Source organism: Acartia tonsa, chromosome 9 (genome assembly GCF_053477335.1).
Source record: "Acartia tonsa isolate MP-2025a chromosome 9, ASM5347733v1, whole genome shotgun sequence".
Lineage (NCBI taxonomy): Eukaryota > Metazoa > Arthropoda > Copepoda > Calanoida > Acartiidae > Acartia > Acartia tonsa.
Window position 1 is genome coordinate 3,519,433 of NC_137268.1, and position 17,590 is coordinate 3,537,022.

The 17,590-nt window shown below is 35.1% G+C and overlaps 1 protein-coding gene across 1 annotated transcript in view; it reads left to right on the forward strand.

The window, feature by feature from the left end:
* PolE1 (DNA polymerase epsilon catalytic subunit 1) overlaps nucleotides 1-17,590 on the forward strand; it is a 73,750-nt gene that overhangs the window by 55,415 nt on the left and 745 nt on the right. Inside the window, exons 64-69 of the mRNA XM_080171579.1 lie at nucleotides 686-769; nucleotides 1,094-1,228; nucleotides 3,286-3,414; nucleotides 5,283-5,342; nucleotides 16,096-16,171; nucleotides 17,131-17,248. Coding sequence (XP_080027705.1) covers nucleotides 686-769; nucleotides 1,094-1,228; nucleotides 3,286-3,414; nucleotides 5,283-5,342; nucleotides 16,096-16,171; nucleotides 17,131-17,248 — 602 coding nt within the window. The remainder of the gene's footprint in view (nucleotides 1-685; nucleotides 770-1,093; nucleotides 1,229-3,285; nucleotides 3,415-5,282; nucleotides 5,343-16,095; nucleotides 16,172-17,130; nucleotides 17,249-17,590) is intronic.

Consider the following 17,590-nt stretch of genomic DNA (forward strand, 5'->3'; position numbering starts at 1 on the left):
ATACAAAGATTGTTTGGAGTAGATTTGTGGATAGATAGTCCAATAGATAAGTTAATTGACTAGTTAATAGATAGATAAATACAAAGATTGAAGTTTCTTCATATTTCCTTATTATGTTATTTTTTTTATACATTGTTCTTTTTTTGCATTTAACCGTCCACAGCCGACTCTGTAAAGGCCTACCTACTCATCCGTCAAAACAAAATACCCGCGTTATGTTTTAGGTGGCTGCTTACCTTATCCCCCTTTTTAAAATATCGATAATGGTTATTTCTCGCATCGTATTATAAGCAGGTTTCCGCGGATATGAAATGTACAATTATAAGATTGAAAAATTTTTTCAGTCCCGGGATGCCAATAGCACAGGCTAAAACACTGGTTTTAAATTATTGTACATTTTTATATTCGTAGAAAACTGGATATAATACGATGGTAGACATAATTTTAATCCACCGGATATTTATCGGTTTTGAAGCGAAACTAGAATAGTTATTTCTCGCATCGTATTATAAACAGCTTTCCGCACTGGCTAAAAAAAACTGGCTTTAATCTTATGATTGTACATTTTCATATTCGTAGAAGCTGGATATAATACGATGCTAGACGTAGTTTTTTTGTATGGATGAGAACCGGTTCCTATCCACCGGATTCGAATGAATACGAGAAAAATATTTAATTTTTTTAGAGTGAGAGTATGTTCCCAATTCTGCCTGGATCCCATCTGAAAATGAACAATCCTGCGCTTGAATTTATCAAGGCTTTGTGTAAGGTAAAAATATTATGATTTAATTTTATTTTGCAAATGTACTAAAAATACTTAAAGCCATGATCTTTTTTTCCACGGAGGGAGAGGACAAGACATTGAGCTGTTTTTTTACACTAGTCCCTAAAGTTTTATAATAATGTTTTCTTATTCATTGGCTTAACAATTTTGGGGCCTTTTTGTGTAATTTTGTGTATCAACATCATTGGGGATGTACATAAATTTATCGGCCGTTGTCTTATCCGTTTAGATTACCCGAAGATAAAATTTGAGGTTGTGGTGGGATTTTTCTTAACTCTCATTAACATATCCCTTTATCCTTTTTTTCAGGTATTGGACCTTGATTCTGGAATCAAGCCCACAGTGACGAAACTGCGAAGAAACTTGCTGAAGCTGATCAATGTTGGAGAGTTTGCGCCTGCTGCAGAGTGGCAGGATCCTTGTATCTCCTTCGTACTTCCAGAGGTATAGATAGATATATAGATAGATAGATAAATAGATAGACAAACAGAGAGTGGCAGTATCCTTGTATATCATTCGTACTTCCAGAGGTATAGGATAGATAGATAGACAGACAGACAGACAGACAGATTGATAGACAGATTAGATAGACAGACAAGACAGAGTGGCAGGATCCTTGTATTATAATTTCATTCGTATTTCCAGAGGTATAGCAGAAACATACATTCAGATAGATAGATGGATAAATAGATAGACAGATAAAAATATAGACGGATAGATAACTAGAAAAAAGAAAGAAAAATTGAAATTAAATTACATACATATATGTTGTTCAAAAACCTGAAATCTTATAGAATAAGACAAGAAGGTAAATTGGTGTACCTCTCCATCTATAAAAGTTTTGTAACAATGTAATTTTCATTCCAATGTCTCCTCCCTCTCTATTAAAAAAAAACTTGGGATAGAACTGGGTAATGGTATGCGTTAAATAAGGGGTGGTCGGTCAATAAATAGGAAATTGAATTTTTAAGTTGATTTAAAATATTGGAGGTAAACCATTCCTTGAATAAACATTGTATGTGTTGGGCAAAAACCTAAGCTACCTTTTTAAATTGTAAATAGATTAAAATAGATAAATGGTGCTTTTACACTTATATAAATAGATTCTAAAGGTACAAGTTGCATTTATTAAATGTGTATATACATATATAAGGTACACTAATGCAATGGATGTGTACAATGTACGTTGATATTATGACAGGGGAAATATTATTGTCAATTTATGTTGCAATTTCTCCTTTAATTTATTTGTCAGTTTGTTTATCCAGTAAAAGAGGGATGATAGGCCAGGGTGGATATTAATTTTAGCCCGATGCAAGGTTCACTTCTGTGAGTACATGATAATTTGGTGTATGATCCAAGTAATAATAAATCCATAAGTACACTTAATTTTGAAAGCTTCAAAGCAAAATCACTATTTAGCAAATATAAAATTAATTTAGTAAAAACAGATTAAATGCATTCAAGTTAGGTTGAGAAAACATGGATTTTAATTTTACAATAAATATAAATATGAATTTTTATATATTTAGATGTTTTGGACGCAATAAGTAATAGAAAATTCCAGACAAGATTTATGAAATTATCAGGGATCTTAAGGGATAAGACAATGGAAGATAAAATTATATAGACCCTCTACTATGAAAATAAGAAAGTTTTAAGACTGCAAATGAGAGAACGTGTTAAGAAACTTGTGGAACTAGTGTAATTTACACCCCGGCCCTGGAAATTAATCAATAAAATAGACAATACCAAAAAAAACAATTCTTGAGGATGTAGATTGTTTTGAGTATCTTGGAAGTAAAATTGATGAAGCTGGAGGCACTTTAACAGATGTTAAAGCTAGAATTAACAAATCTAGGACAGCCTTTGCCAGCCTGAACAAAATTTGGAATTCCAACAACATCTCCATAAAGACTAAGTTAAGACTGTTCAAGTCAAATGTTCTCTCTGTTTTGCTGTATGGGGCTGAAACTTGGTTCCTAAACACAGCAGTGGTCTCCAAGCTACAGACATATGTCAATAAATGTCTCAGGAGAATCCACAAGATCTTTTGGCCAAATAAGATCACAAATGCTGAGCTTCTAGAGCGCAGTGATATGTCAGACATTAAACTGACAATAAAACAGAGAAAATGGAGATGGTTGGGGCACACTCTAAGGAAAGGGCATGATGATATAACCAATCAAGCCTTGACTTGGAACCCCCACATAGGAAAGAGGAAACCAGGTAGACCAAAAACAACCTGGAGGAGGGAACTCTTAAGTGAACTGAAAGCTAAGGAAATTCCATCTTTCAGCAATGCCTCAAAACGTGCCGAAACAAAGGAAGATTGGAGAACCATTGTGCATGGCCTACGTTCTGCCGAGAACTAAAAGGCAATGATGATGATGAAAAAAAAAAACCAAAGCAATAGATAATTGCATATTGGCCTGAAACCTGCTCTCCTCAGTAATGTTAACAAGATTTTAAAAGACACATTAATGCATATATTTTTTCAGGTTATATGCAAGTCCTGCAACTATTGTCGGGACTTGGACCTGTGCAAGGATTCTCATCAAGGAGAGGTTGCTGGCACGCAAGTTTGGTTGTGTCCTAATGCCTCCTGCCAAGCTCCTTATGATACACAGGTATTTCTATTTTAATAAATATAGGCGTATTCTATAATATACCTATCTTTCTAATTATATAGTATTTGTAAGTATATCTGTAATTATATGTTTAACCATGTATGGCCGTGTCCTAATGCCTCCTGCCAAGCTCCTTATGATACACAGGTATACCTATCTTGATAAATGTGTAGGCGTATTCTATAATATACCTATAGTATTTGTAAGTATATCTGTAATTATATGTTTAACCAAGTATGGCCGTGTCATAATGCCTCCTGCCAAGCTCCTTATGATACACAGGTATACCTATCTTTCTAATTATATTGTATCTGCAAGTGTGTCTGTAAATATCTTTGTATGTATCTAAGTATCTAAATCAAGTTTTGGTTGTGTCCTAATGCCTCCTGCCAGGCTCCTTATGATACCCAGGTATATCTATCTTTATAAATATTGGCATATTCTATATAAGTATCTAAATTAAGTTTAGCTGTGTCCCAATGCCTCCTGCCAAGCTCCTTATGATACCCAGGTATTTCTATCTTTATAAATGTATGGATTGGATACCTAATAATTTACCTATCTTTCTAATTATATACTCTACTATCTGTATTGATAATAATCCAGTTTGGTTGTGTCTCAATGCCTCCTGCCAAGCTCCTTATGATACACAGGTATACCTTTCGTCATAAATGTAGGCCTACCCTATCATATACCTATCTTTCTAATTATATAATATTTGTCAATATATCTAAATTAAGTTTGGCCGTGTTCTAATGCCTCATGCCAAGCTCCTTATGATACTTAGGTATATCATCTATCTTTATAAATGTATGGATACCTGATAATATTCCAATCTTTCAAATTCTACACCTATTAACCTATTTTAAAGCATCAATACGCCTATCTATATTTTTTAGGGGCTTAATGTTTGATTTTGGTTATATACCTAATATATATATATCTATCTATTTTATAGACAAATTTAACTGTTAATTTTTTTAAGATAAGTTAAAAATAAAGTAAGGGGGGGGGTAGGAGTTTTGACACTTGGGAAAATTTATCATATAAGAATGATTTAATCCCTATTAACCTATCCTTTCAGCCTAAAGATAAAGCCTATACTTACTGTTTATGCAACTGTGTTAAATTTCCCCCCCCCCCCTCTTATAAAAAAAATTAAAAATTCATTCTCTCTACCTATGCATTTTGTTTATATTCATTAAATTATATCATTTTTATAAAACTGATAATTTATTAATAATTTAATGCTAGCTAATGCGTTATTTAATATTTTATTTCATAATTTCATTACTGCAAATTTTCATAATCAAAATAATGAATAGAAGAAATTTTATAAAGTTCTAATTGAAAGCTTTTTTCAGAAGCGTGGCTTCTCTATGATTATGATCTGTCGGTTTGCCCAGTGCCTGCAGCTTGCTGTCATTTAAACTTGTACCTATGAGTTGGCCATAAAATATTGACATTGTTTTCTGTTATACAGTTAAATGTTACAATCGAAAATCCTGTTATCAGTTAATTAGCGCTGGGCTTTACATGGACGCAATTGTCAAATCTGGCCTTTTTAAATTAAATCTTTAAAGCTTTGCACCTTATGAATATTATTAGTTATTAATATATTCAGAAGCTTAGAAACCGAATAATTTCCGCTGGATTAGAACCAATATTCACACATACTAAAAAAATCTTAATATAGAAATTTCCCAAGAATATTAAAATAAAAATCATAAAATTAATACCTACTAGTTTTGTTAGCTTCAGACCCTCGAGACTAAGAAACCAGGTTTAATCTTGCAATTTTCCACATTAAAATCCGCGGAAAGCTGTCTATAATACGATGCGATTGATAAGTATTCTGGTATTTGTAGGAGATTGAGAGCATGTTGTTGGACTGTGTTCAAAGGAAGGTCATGACCTACATTTTACAGGTTAGAATAATAACATATCTGACAGAACAGAGATGGGTTTTTGAAAGATGAATGCCGCGTTTTTTCGATTCGCGAAATTTAAACAGAGTATACAACTATTTATTTAATTATTTCGCTTTTGTTGGTACGGCCTTCAAAGAAGAAGAAAAAATTATCTTCAATCCATTTTTGCTGCATATTAATATATGCATCTTTTTAGAGCTGTATTATACATTATACAAATGGTTAAAATAATAATTTAAAATTTTGAATTCTTAAGTTGTATACTCTGTTGAAATCCTATCGTCTTTGTTCAATCAATCAATGTCTATAAATAATCGAAAAAACGCGGCATTCATCTTTCAAAAACCCATCTCCAAGTTGGGGAAAAAATCAGTTTTTATAATAATTCAACCTAGTGTTTTTTTAAAATAAAATCCGGAAATTTATATTTTTTGAGGGAAAGGTTGTTCTAAACAAAATATCGATAATCCTTAGATTAAAGTAATAAGATGTCTTTGTGCCGAAGGATCTTTTGAACCGCTAAACCGATTTGTTTCTTCTTAACAATGAAGCTTCTTATATATCCTGGGAAGAAGTTTACGTTAGCTATTTTGGGTTATGGTACTACCATCCTCTCAAGAGAAACCGTCTATAAAAAAAAAACAATCCCCCCGCTAAATTATTTTTTTTTAAATTTCTTTTATGTAACCTAAAAAATTAGGGGCGCTCGACTCTTAACAAACCCTGTAACAGAAGCAGAAAGTCTGTCTGTTTAAATCTCATTCTTATCTGATTGGTTTCGATGGCCAACCTTTGGTTTTATAATAAAATGATATTTGCAAAATTAATCTTTAGGTAACCTATGTACTAATATGATAAAAATTTGATACTTAAATATTGAGTTTCTAAATATTTGCTATTAAGAGAATTTTAGCTAAGAAATCATGCATTACAATTTACACTTGTATAATTAATGTACTCAATGAATCTTTTGTTAACTTATGTACTAATATGATAAAAATTAAATACTTAAATATTGAGTTTCTAAATTATTGATATTAAGGGAATTTTAGTTAAGAAATCATGCATTACTATTTACATTTGTATAATTATATTACTTAATGAATCTTTTGTTAACTTATGTACTAATATGATAAAAAGGGGGGGGTTTTTAATGCAACCATCTCGTAATCAGTGAGCAAATGGCACTTAGAATTAGAATTTCGTGCTGAAATTTTGCATGGGTAATCCTTGGTAGGTCTATTTTCCCTAAATCGAACAAAAAGTTGGAAAAGTAACGGCTGGCGGCTGGCAGCTCAGCCGTTTAGCCGTTTTTGGCCTATTTTTAGGGCAAATTCATCATTATTTACGTAGGAATCAACTTTTTAAAACATATTTTTGGTTAAATTCATATTAAATGATAGCAATAACCATTTTTTAAATTTCTAGTAACAGCGGCTAAACGGCTAGAACCGGCTGAAAACGGCTGGGAGCGGCCAAGAGTATGAAGAGTAGATAGGGCTTGTGACATGTCTAGGGGTAGGTTTTTATGGGTGCTGAGCTCAAAAATACTACTAAAAATAGTGACGGCCAATCCATATGGCAGCTGGGTAACAGCTGCAGCTCAGATGCGAGCGGCCAAGAGTAGAATGAGTAGATAGGGCTTGTGACGTGCCTAGGGGTAGGTTTTTATGGGTGCTGAGCTCAAAAATGCTACCAAAAATAGAAGTGGCCCATCCATGTGGAAGCTGGGTAACGGCGGCAGCTCAGCTGGGAGAGGCTAAGAGTAGAATGAGTACATAGGGCTTGTGACATGTCCAGGGTTAGGTTTCTATGGGTGCTGAGCTCAAAAATACTACCAAAAATAGTGATGGCCAATCCATGTGGCAGTTGAGTAATAGCTGCTGCTCAGTAGTGGTTGTTCATCCATATGGCAGCTGGGTAACAGCTGCAGCTCAGCTGCGAGCAGCCAAGAGTAGAATGAGTAGATAGGGCTTGTGGCGTGTCTAGGGGTAGGTTTTTATGGGTGCTGAGCTGAAAAATGGTACCAAAAATAGTGGCGGCCAATACATAAAGCAGCTGGGTATAAGCTGCTGCTCAGCTGCGAGCGGTCAAGAGTAGAATGAGTAGATGGGGCTTATGACGTGTCTAGGGGTAGGTTTTTATGGGTGCTGAGCTCAAAAATGCTACCAAAAATAGTGGCGGTCCATCCATATGGCAGCTGGGTAACGGCCGCAGCTCAGCTGCGAGCGGCCAAGAGTAGAATGAGTAGATAGGGCTTGTGACGTGTCTAGGGGTAGGTTTTTATGGGTGCTGAGCTCAAAAATGCTACCAAAAATAGTGGCGGCCCATCCATGTGGCAGCTGGGTAACGGCGGCAGCTCAGCTGGGAGAGGCCAAGAGTAGAATGAGTACATAGGGCATGTGACATGTCCAGGTTTTTAGGTTTTTAGGTTTTTTATGGGTGCTGAGCTCAAAAATACTACCAAAAATAGTGATGGCCAATCCATGTGGCAGTTGAGTAATAGCTGCTGCTCAGCTGCGAGCGGACAAGAGTAGAATGAGTAGATAGGGCTTGTGACGTGTCTAGGGGTAGGTTTTTATGAGTACTGAGCTCAAAAAAGCTCCCAAAAATAGTGGCAACCCATCCATATGGCAGCTGGCTGCAGCTCAGCTGGGGGAGGCTAAGAGTAGAATGAGTAGATAGGGCTTGTGGGCTGTAGCTGTTACCCAGCTGCCATATGGATGAGCCGCCACTATTATTGGTAGTATTTTTGAGCTCATAAATACCTATGTACTCATTCTACTTTCGGCCGCTCCCAGCTGAGCTGCCGCCTTTACCCAGCTGCCACATGGATGGTTCACCACTATTTTTGGTAGCATTTTGAGCTCAGCACTCATAAAACCTACCCTAAGACACATCACAAGCCCTATCTACTCATTTTACTCTTGGCTGCTCCCAGCTGAGCTGCCGCCTTTACCCAGCTGCCACATGGATGGGTCACCACTATTTTTGGTAGCATTTTGAGCTCAGCACCCATAAAAACCTACCCCGAGACACGTCACAAGCTCTATCTACTCATTATACTCTTGGTGGCGCGCAGCTGAGCTGCAGCTGTTACCCAGCTGCAATGTGGATGGGTCGCCACTATTTTTGGTACCATTTTTGAGCTCAGCACCCATGAAAACCTACCCCTAGACACATCACAAGCCTTATCTACTCATTCTACTCTTGGCCACTCGCAGCTGAGCTGCAGCTGTTACTCAGCTACCATATGGATGGGTCGCCACTACTGAGCAGCAGCTATTACTCAACTGCCACATGGATTGGCCATCACTATTTTGGTAGCAATTTTGAGCTCAGCACCCATAAAAACCTACATGTCACATGCCCTATGTACTCATTCTACTCTTGGCCTCTACCAGCTGAGCTTCGGCCGTTACCCAGCTGCCATATTGATGGACCGCCACTACTGAGCAGCAGCTATTACTCAACTGCCACATGGATTGGCCATCACTATTTTGGTAGCATTTTTGAGCTCAGCACCCATAAAAACCTACCCCTAGACATGTCATAAGCCCCATCTACTCATTCTACTCTTGACCGCTCGCAGCTGAGCAGCAGCTGTTACCCAGCTGCCATATGTATTGGCTGCCACTACACTATGTGCCCAGAATTCCAATATAAAACAAAAACTCATAGTTCTGGTAATTTTGCTTCAAATTGGGTAAAATCTTTTGGGTTGGGTCACTAATTACCCCAAGTTTTGGTATCTTTCAAAAAAAACGGCGGCGGGATTGCCGCTCCCGCCGTTAACCGTAATTTTCCGCCGCCAAAAAAACAACATTATCTCAAATGATTCCAAGTTGCCTAATTTGGCGAGAAATGAAAAAAAAAATTTTGGCGGCGGCTGCTGAAAACGACGGGAGCGGCGGACCCGCCGCCGTTTTTTCCAAAGATACCAAAACTTATGCTGATTAGTGACACCCTAAAACGATTTGGATCCAATATCTTAAAAGCACAGGAGAAGCACTGAATTTAAGATATACCTTAATATATGATAATTTGAAAATGAAGTCCCCCACAGGGTTGGTTATGAAGGAAAAATTTTTGAAAAAATAACACGGTCTTAAATGATTCCAAATTGCCTAATTCAGCGAGAAATGCAATATAAAAAAATTTTGGTGGTGGCTGAAATCGGCCGTGAACGGCGGTTCTGCCGAATTTATTTTTTAAAGATACCAAAACTTGGGGTGATTGGTGACACAACCCAAAAGATTTTACCCAATTATCTCTAAAACTAATGGAGTAGCGCCCAAAATAAAATTGCTGGTATGTCGTGTGACAAGTCACCACACTTTACATAAATAATCAATGAAATACTTATATATCAATTGATTTGTTTCAGGGAGGGAGGGGAAATTGGGCTGTTTATTACACTAGTCCTCAAAGCTTTATAATAACGTTTTATTATCCATTGGTTTAGCAACTTTAGGGGCTTTTACTGAATTCTAGTTTTTTTTTTCAAATGTTGAGTGTCCAAACGTTTAAACCACTAATTGTAATATACAGAAGGGATAATTTTGTGTATCATTGTTGGATAAGTTCATCAATTTATCGGCCATTAACTTATCCCTTTAGATACCTGGATTTGTTGACATCAATAACTATAAACAAGGAAACATGTTAATAACATTTTGTAAAATAATTTTCTATTTTCCCATAACCCATTTTTCTGTACTTTTTCATTAAAAAATTGACCTGTTATTATTGCTGCGCTACTTATAGACAAAACAATCCTTGTTTTAAAAATAAAAGCAAATATATCACAAATCACCCCAAAAGCACTAAAATTTTAATCCAAAGGCCTTGCAATCAAAGGAATAGGGTAATAGGGCCTTTATCAGGAAGGTAGAGGACATTGGGCTGTTTATCACTCTAGTCCCCAAAGTTTCATAATAACATTTTCTTGTTTGTTTATTAAGTTGAGTGTCATAACTTTTCAACTAATAATTGTAATCTACAGAAGGGTAAGTTTGTGTATCATTATTGGTAATGTACATCAATCTATCTGCCATTTTCTTATCCCTTTAGATCCCTAGGCTTTCATACATTTATTTACAAATTTGCTTAAATCTTTTAGTTTTTTTACATGTTTGCTTAACTCTTAAAATTCTTTAGGGCGTGCATATGGAGTGGAATAGGTTTTAGTTTTATCAAATTGAAACATTTAAGATATTATTCATTTGATTTAAAAAGAATGGTAATTGATTAGAAGCAACAGGTTCGATTATATAGCTTAAATGAATATTCCTAGGCGTGTGCATGGGGGGCCTCCCCCCACACTCCGGGGGTGGGGGGGGGGGCGAGAATATCCTTTAAAGACTTTAAGCAATAAGAATAAGGGATTGTATCAAAAAATTGCATTGAGAACTATAAATATCACGATAAAATGATTTGTAAAAAAAAGTATTTTAATTTGTCTTTTTTTTGTAAAAATTGCTATAAAATGGGTCCGACCGCTCCTACAAAAATGCGAAAAAAAAATTTCAGCTAACGATGCCGCCATTGAAACCAACGGGATTCATTCACTGAGTGCCTTGGTTAGACATGTGTAAAGGTCTGATATGCGGCATCGTTAGCTGAAAAAAGATCAAACTATTTGAAGTTGAGAGTATCATTACAAAATATTATAATTCCTGATTCTTTAAGGGGGAATGCTTTGACATCAATTTTTTCATAAGTTTTATAAGTAAACGTATAAAAACTAATTGAAAATCGTATAGTATATTCAATAAGCTTTCAAAAAAGGTATAACGTATTACTATAGCTCAATTTTTGGTAGATTGACGATAATTTAAAGTTTGCATATAAAATGTAATTTCAATAGTCAGGCTTTTATTACAAAATCCTAAATATCTAGGTAGGCTCAGAGCGACCACCGCCTTTTTGATATTAATATTGAAAATAACGTACTACAAAAAAATTACAATGAACACAATAACGTACATTTTTTGAAAAAATAACGTACAATAACGTACCATAAAGCACATATACATCTATAATACAAAGTAGTACGATGTCTGTCTGAAGCTTAAGATCTCAGTAACCACTAAACAGATTGGGATCTACTCTTCAGGGAATATACCCACTGGTCATGGATGGTTTAAAGCTATTTTCTATGTGGGTGGGACTCCCCCCCCCCAAAAAAAAAAAAATGAAAAATACCCCCCTTAAAAAAAATTCTTTTAAAACTGCAATTAAATACTTTTATGAAATACAAATACATTAATGATTACTAATACTAACCATACATTACAGAAAAACGTATAATAACGTATGCTGAAATGTTCATATTGTACACAAAAATCAATAACGAACAAAAACGTACCAAAAAACCTAAAAGTGGTGTTCAATATGAACATATTGAACATAACGTACATAGTGGTCACCCTGTAGGCTACTTCTCGAAGCTGTAAAATGATAAGTAATTGATATTTTCACCTCTAGCTTTGGGAATCCTTCTCAAATATGACAAAGATTAATCTAAAACTTTAAAATTGGTCAATATTCAAAAATACATTTTTTGGAATCTTGGAGTTTTTGCATTGGCTGGGCACATAGTGCACTATTTTTGGTACCATTTTTGAGCTCGGCACCCATAAAAACCTACCTCTAGACACGTCACAAGCCCTATGTAATCATTCTACTCTTAGCCGCTCGCAGCTGAGCAGCAGCTATTACTTAACTGCCATAGGGATTGGCCGAAACTATTTTTAGTAGCATTTTAGAGTTCAGCACCCATAAAAACCTAATCCTGGACACGTCACATGCCTCATGTACTCATTCTACTCTTGGCCTATCTCGTCTGAGCTGCGGCCGTTACCCAGCTGAGCTGCGTTCATTACCCGGCTGCCATGTGGATGGGCCTCCACTATTTTTGTTAGCATTTTTGAGCTCAGCACCTATAAAAACCTACCCCTAGACACGTCACAAGCCCTATCTACTCATTCTACTCTTGGCCGCTCGCATCTGAGCTGCAGCTGTTACCCAGCTGCCATATGGATTGGCCGTCACTATTTTTAGTAGCATTTTTGAGCTCAGCACCCATAGAAACCTATCCCTAGACATGTCACAAGCCCTATCTACCCTTTATACTCTTGGCGGCTCCCAGCCGTTTTCAGCCGGTTCTAGCCGTTTAGCAGCTGGTACTAAAAATATTAAAAAATGGTTATTGTTATCAATTATTATGAATTAAACCAGAAATATGTTTTAAAAAGTTGATTCCTACGTAATTAATGATGAATTTGCCCTAAAAATAGGCAAAAACGGCTAAACGGCTGAGCTGCCAGCCGCCAGCCGTTACTTTTCCAACTTTTTGTTCGATTTAGGGAAAATAGACCTATCAAGGATTACTCATGCAAAATTTCAGATCGAAATTCGAATTCTAAGTGCCATTTGCTCACTGATTACGAGATGGTTGCATTAAAAACCCCCCCCTTAAATACTTAAATATTGAGTTTCTAAATTATTTATATTAAGGGAATTTTAGTTCAGAATACAAGCATTACTATTTGTATAACTAGCGGCTTCGCCCCTAGCCTCTAGGGGCTTTGCTTCAAGAGAATTGATCAAACCAATTTTTCGTATTTTAGATTTAAAAGAAAAATGAAAAAAAAAATTCTTTGGGGGGGGGGTGGGGGTAGTCGACCCCACTATTTTAATTTAAGTTTTAAAAAGACATTGTTTTGGGGGGGAGGGTATTTTTCTTTCTTTTTTGGGCGGGGGGTTAGGATTGTCCCAGCCCCCAAGAAAATAGTTAAAAACCTTCCCGGGACCTATAAAAAGCTAATTGTTAAGGGGAACCCGATCGGTTCAGCGGTTAGCGAGATCCTTCGCTACAAACAAACAGACAGACAAACAAACATCGTTCTACTTTGTATTAAAGATTAAAGGGAGGGGGCGGAAGTGACTCTTTTTGAAACCAAAACTAAAAGTCAAAGGAACTCAACTAAATAAAGAGTTACAGCTCTGAGATTTGACATGGCAGTTGAGTTCCTTTGACTTTTATTTTTGGTTTCAAAAAGTGTCACTTCCGCCTCCCCCCTTACTTAATGAATCTTTAGGTAACTTATGTACTAATATGATAAAAATTAAATATTAGGTTTCTAATTACTTGATATTAGGATAATTTTAGTCGTGAATTCATGCATTAGTACCATTAGGTACTTGAAATTATAAAATAATCCAATGTGAAAGAATGTTCTTTCATACCTATTTTTTCATTTATTTTGAAGTTTAAATTTAAAGATAAAAGCTTAGATAACTTTAAAGAGAAACTCACTAAAATAGTTTTATTGGCGGATTTTTAAGTCCACTCCCTCCCTTATTTTATTGCTGAGCTACTTAAAAAAGGCATTGTTTTTAAAAGCGAAGCTTTTCTATAATTAGGGTCGGTCCGTCCGTCCGTCCGTACGTCCGTCCGTCCGTCACGGATAGCTTTTTTCGTTAATTTAGACATGTTAGAATTGTCCTATCGATTTCAAATTTTGCATGGTGATTCCTTAAGTAGTTAGGTACGATTTAGAAAGCGTAGCAACTCTATAATAATTACCAAAATGTCCGTACGTCCATTTTAAACATGTTGATTTTTTTACTTTTTTAAGTAGCTTTTTTCGTTAATTTAGGCATGTTAGAATTGTCCTATCGATTTCAAATTTTGCATGGTGATTCCTGTAATAGTTAGGTACAAGTTAGAAAGCGTAGCAACTCTATAATCATTACCAGAATGTCCGTACGTTCATTTTAAACATGTTGATTTTTTACATTTTTAACAACAAATTTGTATGTGACCTAATTATCCGATTTGTCTGATTTTTGGTATACTGATTCCTGAGACAACAAAGTACAATATTATAAGCGAAACAACTCTATAATCAAGTCCTAAAAATGTAAGTATGTCCATAATCATTATCCTGTATCAAGCAGTTTTTCAACAAATTAACTTACAATTTTGCTTTGACTCTTATACATTCGCATTCTGATTATTCAGTTCTGACATTATACAAGTGTTAATGTCCGTTTGTCCTACCATTTCAGAGCTTCGCTTTTATGGATGTTGTCATCCTTGTTAAGTAAAGATTATATGTTTAGTAATTTACATACTGCATTTTGTGCCTACAGCAATATTTGATGCAGAATAGTTTATTCCAGTATGAATTACAAGCGTTTAATGCCCTAGAGGCCTAAAATAACACTTAAAATGTTTTTTTTAATATCTAATTTGAGAAATAATTTGCATATGTTCAGTTAAGCTGTTTTATGTTTATTAATGTTTTACGACACTGGCGCCGCCTAGCGGCAAATTTTAAGTTTTTTTTGGCGATTTCTCTTGGGTGGGTGGTGGTACCCTCACCTTTAATAATCATAAACCTTTCCAGGACGTATGAGAAGCTTCTCTGTAAATGAGAACCATATCGGTTCAGTATCAATGTTAGTTAGCAAGATCCTCTGGTACACAACACATACATCCTGTTACTTCATTATAAGGATTCCTTAAAATCCACGAATGTCCTATTAAATATCCCGAACTAAAATAAATCTTAATTAAAGATTTTTGTTATCTAAAACCAAAATTAATTTGGTTGTGTAAGAAGCCAGTTACACAACTTTTGAAAAATTTAAAACTTATTCATTTTATTTAATCTTCTTAAGATTTGACAAGATTTTTGTTTTTGTTCACAAGAGGATTATTTTCCATTTTACAGAAATAAGTTTTTTTCACATCTATATATAATAAAAGTTTAGATCGGATATATAATCCAGATAACTACCTGGATCCAGTATTGGAGACCTTTTTTATCTGCTAACAAATTGCGTTCTGCTCTTTTGTAGCTACTTGGCTGTTTTAATATTTCCGACGCGTTTAGCTTTTAGCTTAATATTTCAAAGACCTAATTGAAAGTCGGTACAGGGTCCACGGGGTGGGGACATACAGTTATTTAACCCCTTCCCGTTTTAATTTAAAACGCCTATTATAGGTATAAAACTGTCTTTTTTTATAGAGAGATGTCTCCAATATATTTCTTGTTTATATTTTTAATGTAATTCTTTGTTCTTTGTTTGAATTATTAAGCTTCTCTTTTATTGTAAATACTTGATAATAAGCAATTTTATGCTAATTTTCATTAGGTAATACAAAATTATGAAAAAAATCCTTTTAATTTGAAAGTAAACTCTTACAAAACAAAAGATGTTTATTTATATTGTTGCCAATTTTTATTACAATAAAATATTTGTAGTTTTGATGAAAAAAAGGGTTTACGTTTTTATATTTCTAAGGACCTCTAAAACAATGGTATCCAAAATGTTCAAGTGCCTGTATGTACGTCACAGGTTTCATATCTACTTGAAATTTGTACAATCCGTTAGTTTTATTAATTCTCTTCTTAACTCTAGGAAAAAAGGAATTTACTCGTGTGGATAATATGATATTTGTCTTACTTTTTAAAAAAATTTCTACGACTAATGAACATCTAATCCTTGTACGTATGTCTGTTCATTATGCTGCGCGTCGGTAATGGTATTACTATGTATTTATTGGACTGCCATTAGTGATAGGAAAGACGCTAATTTTAGCCTAACAATTAAGAATCCGAATCCGCTATTAAAATAAAGGATTCCGAATTCAGATTCTGGATTCAAAATTCGGCGGATTCGGATTGCCAACCCTATTATCTAAGTTTTAAAAGATTTTTTAATTTTATTTAAGGATTTATCTTGTACAAGATGCGGGGAGGTTACTCAATACAACTTGGCTGACAGATGTAGAAATAAGTTTTGTGCAGGTATTATGGATAGATAGCAGCGATGCGGAGCCGTTTGATTTTGGTGCGGCTCCGGTTCCGCGGAGCCGCCTGTGAAGATAACGGCTCCGGATTTGGCTCCGGCTCCGACCCAAAATCAAGAAAAACTCATCATATATTTTTGGCCAAGTGTATACCTATTTGACTTTTGAAGGTTTTAAAAGTTCAATTTTTGATAAAAATGTACTTGAAAAACTTTAAAGGGGCATTTGCACACGACGCAACAGAGTTACAAAATTATAATTGATAAAAAATCTCTTTATTTTAGTTAACCCGGAGCCGGAGTTGTTTTTTAACGAAAATAACGGCTCCGGCTCCAGCAAAATATGGCGGCTCCACAACGCTGATAGATAGAAAGAATTACTGAGAGACACATGGATAATGATATAGAATACGTGGATATATTGACAGAGGAAAATCTATCATTATTTTAGGAGGTGGGGGGGTATCGTTATTTTAGCCAGCTTGGAATTATCACTTTATTAGTGTACATGAAAATCTGGTGCAACATCCTAGTAAATATATATCGATTGTTAGACACATAGATTTAGGGATAGACAAATAGATTTATTGATAAACAAATAGATTTATTGATAAACAAATAGATGATTAGATGGACAGATTGGGTATGTAGATAGATGTGATTAAATTGTAAATATATCAAGCCCACTGTTACATTAACCAGGGTCTGCTATTCAGTCAATTAATTCCATTTAAAATTGCCAATGTTAACTATTTTGTTGGAGTAAAGTTGGAATAAAAGTTGTTTTTTGGTGTAATTGAAAGAGAAGTGGGTAAGAAGAGGAGAAAAAAGGGAAGGGGTTCGAGGGGAAATTTTCACTTAGAATTGTTTGTCAGAATCACATTCCCTTTTTCCTGATGGTTAACAAACCTAAATTTTTAAATGCCTTTCGTGAAACTACCCCTTTTTAAATGTTTAGGTGACTTCAAGACCACAGTTGATTTGTTCAAGATTGGCCAATTGTTGAAAACCTTCCTTGGGGTGGCCAAACATTACAACATGGCTCTACTCAAACAACAAGTAGAGTTCATTTTCAGGTATTTAAACGCATTTTTTTTACATAAATAAGGCGTATACTTTTACCCTTTTCCTCAATCCTCGAGAATAAAAAAGACCTTTTCAAAGTCTTAATGTCCCTTGTGGCTATGGGTGAAGCCATGAGAGAGCCTACAATCATAATAGCGGTTAAATTGAATGTCATTACATTTTCAAAAATACGCGATGATTAGGGGGGAAGGGGTATTTAAGTTGAGTTTGATAACCTAAAACCATCCAAGGAACCTAAATCTAAAAATATTCAAAAACGATCCCGAAACATTTCTTAAAGTTGAGAAATAAATCTGTTGGCGAGATCTTATGGGACAAACAAAAAACCTTAC